This window comes from Pelophylax lessonae, assembly GCF_965119305.1.
Source record: "Pelophylax lessonae genome assembly, chromosome: 7".
Taxonomy (NCBI): Eukaryota; Metazoa; Chordata; class Amphibia; order Anura; family Ranidae; genus Pelophylax; species Pelophylax lessonae.
The window spans coordinates 231,763,063-231,778,328 of NC_138774.1; the positions used below are offsets into that span (position 1 = coordinate 231,763,063).

Sequence of the window (15,266 nt, forward strand, 5' to 3'; positions counted from 1 at the left end):
GGATGAAAGTCAGTTTGCCATGCAGTGGCGGCCCGTGCATAGGGGGCGCTAGGGCGCCACCCCCCTACCCCTAAAAAAAGAAAAAAAAAATTACAAAAAGAACAAATAAAGTTGTGAAAAAAAAATTGTGTTCGCCAGCCTCTGTGGTGGCACTGGTGGCTATGGGAGGGGGTGGGGTTTGCGTCCCAGAAGAGGCGCCGATTGGCTGCCTTCTGGGGGCGTAACCTAGGCGCAAGTCATTGCGCTAGGAAACCCCCACTTTCCTGATATCCTGGCTGTGATTGGTCCAGTCTACAGCCTGGACCAATCATCATCCAGGACATCCCATGGCCCCATACTGACCCCGCTGACGTCGCGTGCATCAGTCACGCTGCCGCACCGAGTCCGACTGGAGTGGACAGACGGTAACGGCGGGAGACGGGAGTGACGGCGGCACCGGCAGAGAGCGGAGAGGAGACCGGAGTCACCGGACCGGAATCGGATCCATCCGTCCAGACCACCACCGGTAAGTGACTCCTCTAATCCAGCCCAGGGTGTTGCGGGGTGTGAGTGGTGCATGAGCCCTAGGGTGTCACAGATCCAGATCGGGCACACAGCGGAGAGCGGCGGAGATCACTGACAGATCGGGGAGATCCGGAGAGATTGTGTCCCCTGTATACCTTGTGCTGTGCCTGCCATTCCACCTCCTGTGTCCTCCATCCCTCCACGCTGCACTGTATATAGAGATCAGTGTGTGTCTCCTCACATCCCTCTGCTCTGCCTCATCCCATGACCATCCATCCAGCCTTTCCACCGCCATCCCTCTGCTCTGCCTCATCCCATGACCATCCATCCAGCCTTTCCACCGCCATCCCTCTGCTCTGCCTCATCCTATGACCATCCATCCAGCCTTTCCACCGCCATCCCTCTGCTCTGCCTCATCCCATGACCATCCCTCCCACCGCCATCCCTCTGCCTCATCCCATGACCATCCCTCCCACCGCCATCCCTCTGCTCTGCCTCATCCCATGACCATCCCTCCCACCGCCATCCCTCTCTGCCTCATGCCCTCATCCCATCCCTCCCACCGCCATCCCTTTGCCTGATCCCATCTCTCCCACTGCCATCCCTCTGCCTGATCCCATCTCTCCCACTGCCATCCCTCTGCCTGATCCCATCTCTCCCACTGCCATCCCTCTGCCTGATCCCATCTCTCCCACCGCCATCCCTCTGCCTGATCCCATCTCTCTCACCTCCATCCCTCTGCCTGATCTCATCCCTCCCACCGCCTGATCCCATCCCGCCCACCTCCATCCCACCGCCTGATGCCATCCCGCCCACCTCCATCCCACCGCCTGATCCCATCCCGCCCACCTCCATCCCACCGCCTGATCCCATCTCTCCCACCTCCATCCCTCTGCCTGATCCCATCTCTCCCACCTCCATCCCTCTGCCTGATCCCATCTCTCCCACCACCATCCCTCTGCCTGATCCCATCTCTCCCACTGCCATACCTCTGCAGGGGGCCTGTACGCTTGTCACTGCATTGAAAGGGGGCCTGTATACTGGTCACTACATTGAAAGGGGGCATGTACGCTGGTCACTACATTGAAAGGGGGCATGTACGCTGGTCACTACATTGAAAGGGGGCCTGTATACTGGTCACTACATTGAAAGGGGGCATGTACGCTGGTCACTACATTTAAAGGGGGCCTGTATGCTGGTCACTACATTGAAAGGGGGCATGTACGCTGGTCACTACATTGAAAGGGGGCCTGTATACTGGTCACTACATTGAAAGGGTGCATGTACGCTGGTCACTACATTGAAAAGGGGCATGTACGCTGGTCACTACATTGAAAGGGGGCATGCACGCTGGTCACTACATTGAAAGGGGGTATGCACGCTGGTCACTACATTGAAAGGGGGCATGTACGCTGGTCACTACATTGAAAGGGGACATGTACTGTGTGGTTTGTGCTAGGGGGTCTGTACTGTGGGGTTTGTGCTAGGGGGTCTGTACTGTGGGATTAGTGCTAGGGAGCCTGTACTGTGGGGTTTGTGCTAGGGAGCCTGTACTGTGGGGTTTGTGCTAGGGGGTCTGTACTGTGGGGTTTGTGCTAGGGGGTCTGTACTGTGGGGTTTGTGCTAGGGGGTCTGTACTGTGGGGTTTGTGCTAGGGGGTCTGTACTGTGGGGTTTGTGCTAGGGGGTCTGTACTGTGGGGTTTGTGCTAGGGAGTCTGTACTGTGGGGTTTGTACAAGGGGCCTGTACTGTGGGGTTTGTGCCACTCTCAGTCAGTGTATCCCATAATAGGGTGTCTCTCACAGTATATCCCATAATAGGGCCCCTGCTCCCTATTATGGGATATACTAGTACTGATGGACCCCTTAATATGTGATATATTGGGAGAATTTGTTCACGCAAGCAAAATACAGGGGACAAAATGGGTGGGGTCTATAAGGGGTGTGGCTTCTGGGAAATGGCAGGGGTCAAAATAGAAGGGCGGGGTCATGCGCCCCCCCATCTTAAAACTTCACCAGCCGCCACTGGTGCCATCTTCACGCTCAACCCTGGCTGGTTGCTGCTGGTGATTCCCAGGCCTGGCGTAGGGGGGAGATGTGCAGAGGCAGATGGATCTGGGTCATCCATTACCTGAGGCTGCTGATCCATGGAACTTGCTGATATTTGGCTGGCAAATCTCCTCTCATTATCAAACTTTTCTACAAAAACTCCACTTCTGTCTTTCAGCTTTTCCAATAATAAAGATTTTTTATTTACTTTTTCCTCCATTTGCTGTAACTCAGGCTTTATGGCCAAAGGATTCTTACTCCAGGCCTAGCAGTACTTGGCTCTGACATTTTTATGTTCAACTTTCTATTCAGCTCTTCAAATTGCTGAAAACGATCAATAATCTTCTGTCTCTAGTCATCCACATCCTCACCAGGGCCTGGACTCAGTCAGGTCCTCTGCCTCCTCCTCCTCACTAGGCCCGGTGTCATCAGGGGGATCCCTCCCAGGGCCTCACCCAGGATCAGGCATTGTTCCTGGGCCAAGTTAGCAGGCAGGGCCCAGGCTTGAAAAACGCTGGTTCTCAGAGAGAGTCCCTTCAGTGTGTCCTCCTCCCACTGACCACCAATGTAAGGGACATTCCTTACGCTGACCACCAATGTAAGGGACATTCCTCCCGCTGACCACCAATGTAAGGGACATTCCTCCTGATGACCACCAATGTCAGGGACATTCCTCCTGATGACCACCAATGTCAGGGACATTCCTCCTGATGACCACCAATGTCAGGGACATTCCTCCTGATGACCACCAATGTAAGGGACATTCCTCCTGATGACCACCAATGTCAGGGACATTCCTCCTGATGACCACCAATGTTGGGGACATTCCTCCTGATGACCACCAATGTCGGTGACATTCTTCCCACTGACCACCAATGTAAGATAACACTTTTCCGTTAACAGCCACTAAAATATTCACTGTCTGAAGCTCTTTTTTGGCTGTTATTATTTGTTTAATGTCATTATCATCGTTGTCAATCATGTTGTCCTATAGAACAGCCTCAGGTGTCAGATGCACATTCCTGTGCTAGTAGTAGGCTTTATTTTAAGCCTTTAATAAGCAGCCTATATAAAAGTTAGTGGCTATGTCCATAGTTCCTCCAAAGGCAAATGACTGACTATTGAGTTCATCCGTAAGGCTTCGATAGGTAGTTAGGTATTGCATTCCTCCCAGCATTGTGAGATGAGTAAGAGGGAAATTTTTCAGGGCTCATTCACATGGCGCAGAATGCTGTACACCATAAAAATCGGCTGAATTTCAATGCCCAGGTGTGATAGGTGTTGCATAACAGGCTGCGGCTGTATGCTGGTCAACCCTGATCCAAGCATGTGTGGCATTTCAGTGGCGGTCATTCACAACCTACTGCATGCAGTACTTTTCGGGTACTGTGAACTGACACCACTTGAAACAAGGTATGTGCCTTATCTCTGCATTGACAACGCTTCTTCATAGATACAGTACACTAAGTGAGCGTTGTCGCCCTAGGACAGGAAGTGTGTTGCTGGCAGGATCACTAAGTGCCGATAAAGGGGAGAAAAATGAAAAGTAATGCAGTCACCACCACTCTAAGAAGAGGAAAGCTGCAATTTGTTACAATTGTGTTTTTTGGTGTAGATACTGTCTGATTATTGTCTTTGTGTCACAGTTATATTTTATAGCACAGTGGATTAAAAAAAAAAAAAAAAAAGGTCGGTCCTTCATCAAACACTAGTAATGTGAAGTGATAGGCTGTTTTGCTTGTCTGATCCGATTTACAGGATATTCTTCTTTATTGCAGCGCTCAGACGATGCCTGCTCATGTGTCACATTATTGGAGCTGGCAGTGATTTACTCCTCTTCTATTTGGGGTATAAGTTCAAGGAGAATGCCAGGCGAATATTACATTTAAGATGGGAAATGTTCCTCCAGAAGCTCTCTGGCTTTTGTTTGCTTTTTTACCACCATACTTCCCGCAGAAACCAACTACTTTGCATTTTTTACATGAATCGTGGAAATGCTGGATTAAGATAGTGTGGGGGGTCAAATCAAGATCACGATCTTTTAAAGAATAATCGTGCAGCTCTAATCAGGCAAACATTTTAATAAACGAGAGGAGTCTGTATAAGTGTGCAAGACTAAAGGGAAGGCCGGAGTTCTGCTTTAAAAACAGCCTAAAAAAACACTGATAACATCTCCTGACAGCTAATAAGTAAACAGCTCTTGTTCTTGACTAGCCAAACTGATTTCTAGTGGCTCTGGGGCATTCCATGCCATTGCTCTTTGCCGGGGTCTTTTAATGTGATTTTTATTTTGTTGGTCATAACTGTGCTATTAGTTAATTGAATGTTAAATTCTTATTCTTTGCATTTCTAGGTGGAGATGTCTCTTCTGCAGCAATGCTACAAGGACCTGTCCTCACAGATTAACCTCATCCTGCTGGAGAGGCTGTGGTATGTCATGCTGGAACAGTTTCTCATGAAGTACGTATGGAGCGCCTCCGGCCTCGTCATGGTAGCGGTTCCCATTATCACAGCTACGGGCTACTCGGAAAGTGGTAAGGAGATGTGAACACTAAACTTGATTTCATACAGAATAAAAAAATTAGGCAAATTTAGTATATCTGTCCTGATCATTTTTGCTGTGGCTGATAAGTAGAGATGGCCTTGCGTTTCGCCCCGGCGGCCGGTTTGCGGCGAACTTTGCTCGTTCGCTGTCCGCCGATCATGCGAACATATGGCGATGTTCGCGGCCGCCATATTCTTTTACATTGTGAAGAACTTTGACCCATGACACATCCATCAGGTGGTACAGGACAGCCAATTGAGACATTTCAGCACATGGACATACCACCTACCTTATAAATAGACCTGACCTGGCGGCCATTTTACATTCTGCCTTTTGTCAGTGTAGGGGGAGGTTGCTGTGGGGATCAGGGACAGATTGTCAGTGACACAAATCGCTCGGTAATAGGTCCACAAAAGTCCTTTTAAGGACTAGTATAGGTGTACTGTCTATATTCTGTCTTTTGTCAGTGTAGGGGGAGGTTGCTGTGGGGAGCAGGGACAGACTGTCAGTGACACAGATCGCTCGGTAATAAGTCCACAAAAGTCCTTTTAAGGACTGGTATAGGTGTACTGTCTATATTCTGTCTTTTGTCAGTGTAGGGAGAGGTTTGCTGTGGGGAGCAGGGACAGACTGTCAGTGCCGGTTCACACTGATGCGATGCGGGAACACTGCGAATATATCTGCGTGTTCCCGCATCGCATCCACAGCACAGGCAGTTCACACTGCCATATGCGATAGGCTGGGGGTGTCAATTCAAAGTTAACGACACCCCTAGCTCAGATCGCATATCGCAGTGCGATCTGAAAGTTCGCACAGAATTGTATCACACTGGTGTGAACCACCATGCGATCCGATTCTGCGGCGGACCAAAAAAAGGGTCCTGTGCGTGTTCACTGGGATTGCGTTAAGAATTCAGCCATACAAACTGCATGGCTGAATTTGCACTGCACAGACATTGCATGTAATTTTAGGAGCGCACTGCTCCTGACAGTAATATTTAAAATCTGGCCTGTTAATGTGCTCTGAGGACCAAAGTTGAGAAACTCTGGCCTAATGTACCTCCAGCCAAGTTCTTTGCTGTCAGGTGAATGCCTGTGGGCTAATTTTTGGGGCCTGTACTGGCCGACCCTTACTTCTGTATCCTGTGTATGCCTAATGTACCTCCAGCCACAGAATACAAAGTTCTTTGCTGTCAGGTGAACACCTGTTGGCTAATTTTTGGGGTCTTTTATGGCCGACACTTACTTCTGTATCCTGTGAATGCCTAATGTACCTCCAGCCACAGAATACAAAGTTCTTTGCTGTCAGGTGAACACCTGTTGGCTAATTTTTGGGGCCTGTACTGGCCGACACTTCTTTATCCTGTGAATGCCTAATTTTTCAGACTGGCATTGAAAATCAATGGGTCTGTAAACGTTCCGCCAAATTGTGGAATGGATGCGGACCCATTTTACAGACATGTGAATGGACCCTATATGTATTTGACATGTATTTACCGGCTGCTGTCAGTTCTGGCTGATTTAGAAAAAAAATAAATAAATTTTTTGGCTGAAAAATTTTTTTTTAATTTTATGGCAACTTTTCCAATAGCAATACTTCTGGTATGTCAGTGTCCATGTTGTGGGACTATGTGTGCACAGCTAGTAAGTATTTTGTGGCTGCAAATATGACCTGGAGGTTTTTTATGTTCGACTGCCATTAAAGTGAATGGGGTCCGCCACGAACTTGCGGTTCGCGAACATTTGATAAAGTTTGCGGATCGTGTTCGCGAACCGCCCTGTCCGATGTTCGTCCATCACTACTGGTGATCTTCAAAACCTTTAAAGAAAAAACTTAAATCCGTCCAGATAATTTTTTCTAGTGTGGCCTGAGAGCTCCGAAATCTTTCAAAGAATGATCAGGACAGATTTTTGTGGGTCTTTTTTGAAAGGTTCAGGAGATCCCACACAGCACAAAATGTTTTAGACAGATAATGGGTCTTTCTTTGAAAGGTTCAGGGGAATCCCAAGCCACACCAAAAATGATCAGGGCAGATATTGTGTCTTTTTGGGATGGCCTGGGATCTCCTGAACCCATCAAAGAAAGGCCTCAAATCAGTCTGTTCATGTGGCTTGGGATCAATGAAACCTTTAAAAGAAAGACTCAATATCTGTCCTGATCATTTTTGGCGTGGTCAAGGAGCTTCCAGACCTTTCAGAGAAAGACTATATATCTGTCCTAATAATAATTGTTTTTCGGTGTAGCTTGGTATCTCCTGAACCTTTCAAACAAAGACCCATAATATGTCCTGATTGTTTTTGGTGTGGCTTGGGATTTCCTGAACCTTTCAGAGAATTGCACTTAATCTGCCCTGGTTGTTTTTGCTGTGGCTTTGGATCTCTTGAACTTTTCAATGAAAGACCCAATATCTGTCCTGATTCTTTTTGTTGTGGCCAGTAAGCTTCCAAACCTTTCAGAGAAAAACCCTATATCTGTCCTGATCATCTTTTCCTGGTCTGGCCTGAGAGCTCCCAAACCTTTCAAAGAATGATCAGGACAGTTCTTTGCGTCTTTCTTTTAAAAGGTTCAGGAGATCCCTAGCCACACCAAAAATGATCAGGACAGATATTGCGTCTTTTTTAGTGTGGCTAGGGATCTCCTGAACCCTTCAAAGATGGCTGCTTGGGATCACTAAAATCTTTAAAAGAAAGACCCAATATCTGTCCTGATCAGTTTTGCTGTGGTCAGGAAGTTTCCAAACCCTTCAGAAAGACCCTATATCTATCCTAATCATTTTTTCTTATGTGGCTTGGTATCTCCTAAACCTTTCAAAGAAAGATTCAGAATCTGTCCTGAACATTTGTGGTTTGATTTGGGATCTCCTGAACTGAAGAAGGGCCCTTTAACCGGTTGCCGACAGCCGCACGACGATATACGTTGGCAGTCAGCCCCGGCCAGGCAAAGTGAAGTATATATACGTCACTAGCCTGTCACTTGCTTGGGAGCCAATAGCGGGCGAGCGAGCGCCCACGGAGGCGCGCTTCCGCCCCGGCTCGTTCCCCAGCAAGTCCGTGCGTGTGACCGGCGGACCCGATGTCCGCCGGTCACTCGCCGATAGTCTGTGCAGAGGGAGAAAGTCAGGCGGCTGATGTAAACAAGCCGCCTGTCATTCTCCTCTATGTAGAAACGGTGATCATACGGTTCTACTATGTAGGACCGTTGATCACTGTTCCTACACTTCAAGCCACAGCCAATCACAGTAAGAATCACGCCCCTAGGGACACACACCACCCCTCCCTCTCAAATAAAGTTAACCCCTTCACTACCAGTGTCATTTTGCAGTAACAGTGCATATGTATAGCACTGATTACTGCAGTAATGTCACTGGTAACCCCAAAAGTGTCAAAAATGTCAGTCAAGGGTCCGATCTGTCCGCCGCAATGTCACAGTACCGCAAAAGAAATCGCAGCTCGCCGCCATTACGCGTTAAAAAAAAAAAACACCAAAAATGACAGAAATCTTTCCCTTAGTTAGTAAACGCAATAACTTTTGCGCAAACCAATCAAAATACGCTTTTTGCTATTTTTTTTTTTTTTACCAAACATATGTAGCAGAAAACAAATTGGCCAAAAATGTTAAAAAAATTTGATTTTCACATTTTTTTTTTTGGGGAATTTCATATAAAAAAATGTGAAAAATGTTGTTTTTGCTAAATTTACGCTCTTTTTTTGTTTATAGCGCAAAAAGTAAAAATCGCACAGGTGATCAAATACCACCAAAAGAAAGCTCTGTTTGTGGGAAAAAAAGGACGTCAAATTTGTTTAGGTACAGCATCGCACGACCGCGCAATTGTCCATTAAAGTCGCGCAGTAAAAAATCGCAAAAAACCCCCTGGTCAGGAAGGGGGTAAAATCTTCCGGGGCTTAAGTGGTTAACTGTCCTGATTGTTTTTTTCTGTGACTTGGGATCTATTGAACCTTTCAGAGAAAGACCAAATATCGGTCTTGATCATTTTTGGTGTGGCTTGTGGATCTCTTGAACCTTTAAAAAAAAAGACCCAATACCTGTCCTGATCTTTTTTGTTGTTGCTGGAGAGCCTCCATACTTTTCAGAGAAAAACCCTACATATATATCCTGATCATTTTTTCTGGAATGGCATGGGAGCTCCCAGACCTTTCAAGGAAATTCTCCGTATCTGTTCTGGTTATTTTTGATGTGCCTGGTAGCTCCCAAACCTTTCAAAGAATGATCAGGACAGATAATAGGGTCTTGCGTTGAAAGGTTCAGTAGATCCCAATCCACACCAAGAATGATCAGGACAGATAATAGGGTCTTGCGTTGAAAGGTTCAGTAGATCCCAATCCACACCAAGAATGATCAGGACAGATAATAGGGTCTTGCGTTGAAAGGTTCAGGAGATCCCAATCCACACCAAGAATGATCAGGACAGATAATAGGGTCTTGCGTTGAAAGGTTCAGTAGATCCCAATCCACACCAAGAATGATCAGGACAGATAATAGGGTCTTGCGTTGAAAGGTTCAGGAGATCCCAATCCACACCAAGAATGATCAGGATAGATTTTGTGTCTTTTTTTTGCTGTGGCCTGGGATCTCCTGAGCCCTTCAAAGAAAGACTCAAAATCTGCTTTAATTTTTGGTGTGGCCTGCGATCTTTCAAAGAAAGACTGAATATCTGTCCTGATCTCTTTTGTTTTGGCCAATGAGCTTCAAAACTTTTCAGGGTAAAACCCTATATCAGTTGTGATCATTTTTTCTGGTGTGTCCTGGGAGGTCCCAAACCTTTTAAAGAAAGACCCAAAATCTGCCCTTGTCATTTTTGCTGTAGCTTGGCATCTCTTGAACCTTTCAAAGAAAGACCAAAATATGCCCTGACCATTTTTTGCTGTGGCTTGGCATCTCTTATACCTTTCAGAGAAATACCCCAAATCTTCCCTAATCATTCTTGTTGTGGCCTGGGAGCTCCCAAACCTCTCGGAGTAAGACACAATATCTGTCTGTTTAAATAAAATTACATTTATTTTGGTCAGTATTGCATAATGGAGTAATTGTCAGTCAAGATAGCACTAAAAACTGAAAAACAGTCTGGTGATGGAAGGGGTGTTACGGGCTTGATACTCAAGTGCTCAAAGGGAGGAAAAGAGTCTGGCTATAAGGTTGGAAACTCTTTGACAGGCCCACCATCAAAATTGATGCCCAACGTGTGACGGTACTCACCATCACTGGGAGTGAAAGAGAGATACTTTAATGGTTTGAATTGCTTCAAGTGGGACAGTAATGTTCAACAGCCATGTATCTCGAGAAATATGTGAGGACTAATCCTGTTTGATTCTGAACATTTTCATTGAAAGAGCTAATCACATTGGCTTCTTTTCCATGTCCTTCAATGTCAGAGAAAGGCTTTCCCTATTGTTTGTGTATTGAGATAATGTGTATTCCATGTACTTCAACTTAGGAGATGGACAGACGGTCATTGGCAGTCTTGTCCTATTGTCTATCTATTGAGGTGGGATGTGTATTGTGTTAAGTCTGCCTGTCCTATTGTTAAATGGTAATGACCTCACATTGTTCTGTCCAGATGACTGGATAATTAGTTCAGGTTAATTCTGTTTCTGTATACAATTTCATCTGCATATAATAATGCAGTCAGGCAGAGGGTAGGGATTGTGTACACTGCATGGGAGTGACTGAGTGTAAAACTCTGTTTTTATTGGATTGTGAACTTCATTTTCTGTTCCCCACAAGGTCCACCTGGGCGGTAACCTTGTGGGGGAAAACTGTATAAAAGAGCATTAAACCTAGAGCTCTACTTCACCCTCATTCTAGAGTCCTGTCTCTTATTGGGGGAATCTGCTACAAGGGATTGCTTTGTCCTTCATACTCCATTGAATAATCACTAAGCTTTTGTAAGAGCTTGTTCCTGCTTCACTCTCTGGGGAAAGAGCAGTTCACCCACTGGAACCTGGAGCCTTGTCGTAGGTCCAGGGTGGGTAGGAGACGGCGAGACCCCAACCAAGCTGCAGCAGTTCGTGGGGTCTGCAGAGGTTATGGTGTCTGGTGGAGTGCTTGGAGCCCTCAGGAAGCACTAGGAGCATCCGTCAACAGAGGTACCCAGTCGGGGTGCCAGTTGATCCATTACACAATGTATTATGCATCATGTGCAAAAATGGGATGGTATGTGTCCACACATGGATAAAGGATATACTGGATTCTCAGAATAGATATCTACTTCATGTAATATGTGTTGGTGATCTTTGTCCCTGCAAGGTGTAGATAAAAAAAGATATTTTTCCTGTGTTGTCCTCCCGTTGGTGAATTTTTGACTAGTTGAGACATGCTTGGTTGTTCCTCGAGGGTTTTGCAGCAAACCGTACACTGAAAAGGTACGTAGGGGAGGTGGGTCAGAATGTGTATTCCAGTTATGACATGTTAATGCATTTTAGAAGGGTGATAACAGAACCTGTCCTCAAATGTTAAAGTGAAATTTCAGAGTGGATACAGTGGGGAAATAATAAAAAAAAAAATAGGGACTTTTATTAAATTGCAGGGAAGGATGACCAACTGGGACTCAGACAGTTACAAAGGTCTAAGACAGGGGTAGGGAACCTATGGCTAACGAGCCAGACGTGGCTCTTTTGATGGCTGCATCTGGCTCGCAGACAAATCTTTAATAAAGAGGGGCGTGTCCGGACGTGAGCCGCGCTGGACGTGTAGTCCCAGAGCTCCGCCGCGTCTACCACTCAATCCAGTGCCACCCGCGTAGCTGTGCCCGGTGCCAAGGAGAATTCTGCACCCCTCGACGGAACACTTTGTGGGCTACCCACCGCTACCCTCAGTTCGTCTCTGGGTGACCAGATTGCTGCTCTACGGACCCCGCGGCCTACTCACTGTACCGCCGCCGGCTCATGTGCTGTGCATCTGAGGGCCTTGCCAATCACCGCCCGGTAAGGAGACCTGCCATCCGCTCCCTGTGCCCCGACAGACACGATCGCCTTCCCCTCTGACACCCGGGGACCCGTGGGTGCTGCTTTTCACATCCACTTCTGAGGCCTTTAGCGGCTGGCCGCCATTTTCTCAGGGCCTATACTCACCTCCATCACTTGCAGGTGCTTCACCACTCCGACCTCATTGCATACATGCCTGCTCTGCTCTCTTCCTGACCGGACTCCAGACACTTTAACACGGCTCCATCTACTCACTGTATAGCTGCGGCCCATGAATATGAATATTAAATAAAGGTTCCCGACCCCTGAAATATAGTGTATGGCTCTCACGGAATTACATTTGAAAATATGTGGTGTTCATGGCTCTCTCAGCCAAAAAGGTTCCCGACCCCTCGTCTAAGAGATCTAAGCTATTCGAAGCTAGAATAAAAAAAATGTTTTGGGTTTTATTGCCTTTTGGTTAACGTTAAAGTGACACTCAACTCTGGTTTAAAAAGAAAAATTCTACTCAATGTATTCTTGTATTTTAAATAAATAAATGAAAGCTAATCATTGCAAGCACCCTAGTTAGTCTTAAAAGTTTTTTTAAACCCTTTAACTGCTACTTCTTCTGGCCTGTTGCCAAGCGAAACAGGTTCCTGATCGTGTGACTGATGCAACAGCCAATCACAAAAATCACATGATCAGAATGCCGCCTCCCAGGAAGGGGTTAAGGCAGTGGAAAAAAAACTGACTTGCTGGCAGGATCAAGAGATAATAAAACTATGTGACAAGGGGGGACTCAGAAAACATGGACTGATGTGTAAGGTTTGGTTCATACTCCTGCAACATGGGATCCCAAGTCACATGACATATCCTAATCAATAATTCGATATAAGTGCTGTCTTAACTGATACTTCACAAGCCGCTCCAACTTTAGAAAAGGTTCCTGCACTACTTTGGTCTGACTTGTGTGCGATTTCAGCCCTTGTACAGGCTCCTAAATAGCATCCAAGTCGGAAGAAAGTCGCAGGCATAGTCATGCGACTTTGCTGTCGCAGCAGTGTGAACCAAGCCTAAGACCCAGTCCACACTAGCGCGACTTGTCGGGCGACTGGTCAGCCTGACAAGTCGCACTCCCTCGCAGTCCATTGACTGCTACAGGACCTGTTCTAATAGGAGCAACACAAGTCGCTCCGACTTAGAAAAAGGGTCCTGTACTACTTCGGGGCGACCTCGGAGCGACTTGCATAGACTTCAATTATGTGAAGTCAATGCAAGTCGCTCCGAAGTCGTGGTGCATGGGAATGCACAAGTCGCCCCCGAAGTAGTACAGAGTCGTGTCGCCCCAGTGTGAACCGACTCCTACTGACAGACTGTATCATATATGTCATTTTTTGTTTGTTTTTTGCTCCTAGTTCCCCCACTAAACTAAAAATACAAATGATCCCAGTGTTTGATTTGTGACATCTTGCTGTGTTCTATACTTCAGATTCGGAGGAAGTGAAAAAGGCCGCTATGGAGATGAAGGAAGAGGAATTAGTGAGTGAACGAGCTGAAGCTTTCACCACCGCGAGGAACCTTCTGACAGCCGCCGCTGACGCCATTGAGAGAGTCATGTCCTCTTATAAAGAGGTGAGGAAGAAAGTGCTCTGGACTGATTCATGAAATGGTTAGGGATATATATATATATATATATATATATATATACACTCACCGGCCACTTTATTAGGATCACCTGTTCAATTGCCTGGTAACACATTTTGCTAATCAGCCAATCACATGGCAGCAACTCAATGCATTTAGGCATCTAGACGTGGTAAAGACAACTTGCTGAAGTTCAAACTGAGCATCAGAATGGGGAAGAAAGGGGGTTTAAGTGATTTTGAATGGGGTATGGTTGTTGGTGCCAGAAGGGCTGGCCTGAGTATTTTAAAAATCTGCTGATCTACTGGGATTTTCACACACAATCATCTCAGAGGTTTACAGAGAATGGTCCGAAAAAGAGAAAATATCCAGTGAGTGGCAGTTGTGTGGAGGAAAATGCCTGATTGATGTCAAAGGTCAGAGGAGAATGGGCAGAATGGTTCCAGGTGATAGAAAGGCAACAGTAACTCAAATAACCGCTCGTTACGACCAAGGTATGCGGAATACTTTGAAGCAGATGGGCTACAGCAGCAGAAGACTACACTGGGTGCCATTACTTTCAACTGAGAACAGGAAACTGAGGCTACAATTCGCACAGGCTCACCAAAATTGGACAATAGAAGATTGGAAAAACGCTGCCGGGTCTGATGAGTCTCAATTTCAGCTGGGACATTTAAATGGTAGAGTCAGATTTTGGCATAAACAGCATGAAAGCATGGATCCATCCTGCCTTGTATCGGCGGTTCAGGCTGGTGGTGTAATGGTGTGGGGGATATTTTCTTGGCACACTTTGGGCCCCTTCGTACCAACTGACCATCATTTAAACCCCACGGCCTACCTGAGTATTGTTGCTGACCATGTCCATCCCTTTATGACTACAGTGTACCCATCTTCTGATGGCTCCTTCCAGCAGGATAATGCACCATGTCACAAAGCTCCAATCATCTCATTACTTGTTTCCTGAACATGACAATGAGGTCACTGTACTCCAATGGCCTCCGCACTCACCACATCTCATCCAATAGAGCGCCTTTGGGATGTGGTAGAACGGGAGATTCCCATCATGGATGTGCAGGCGACAAATTTGCAGCAACTGCGTGATGCTATCATGTCACTATGGACCAAAATCTCTGAGGAATGTTTCCAACACCTTGTTGAATCTATGCCATGAAGAATTAGGGCAGTTCTGAAGGCAAAAGGGGGTCCAAGCCAGTACTAGCAAGGTGTACCTAAAAAAGTGGCCGGTGAGTGTATATATACAACAGTATACACACACATACACTACTGTGTAATAGTCTTAGGCAGGTGTGAAAAAATGCTGTAAATGAAGAATTCTTTCAGAAATAGAATTGTTAGTAGTTCAGGACTCCTTGTTCTTCGTTAAACTGAAGATAGCTCTTAATGACATTGGATGTATGTTTGGGGTGATCGTCCTGATGCAGAAATTATTTGGGGCCAGTCACACATATCCCTGGTGGAATAACATGATGCCTGTATGTCTCAGCATTGAGGACACTGAGATCCTGACTAAGTCTCAATCTCCATTTTATTATTATTATTATACAGGATTTATATAGCACCGACAGTTTGAGCAGTGCTTTA

General features: G+C 46.3%; 1 protein-coding gene across 1 annotated transcript in view; it reads left to right on the forward strand.

Moving 5' to 3' along the window:
- Window positions 1–15,266, forward strand: part of ABCD1 (ATP binding cassette subfamily D member 1) — a 130,492-nt gene that overhangs the window by 58,808 nt on the left and 56,418 nt on the right. Inside the window, exons 2-3 of the mRNA XM_082264427.1 lie at window positions 4,906–5,086; window positions 13,510–13,652. Coding sequence (XP_082120553.1) covers window positions 4,906–5,086; window positions 13,510–13,652 — 324 coding nt within the window. The remainder of the gene's footprint in view (window positions 1–4,905; window positions 5,087–13,509; window positions 13,653–15,266) is intronic.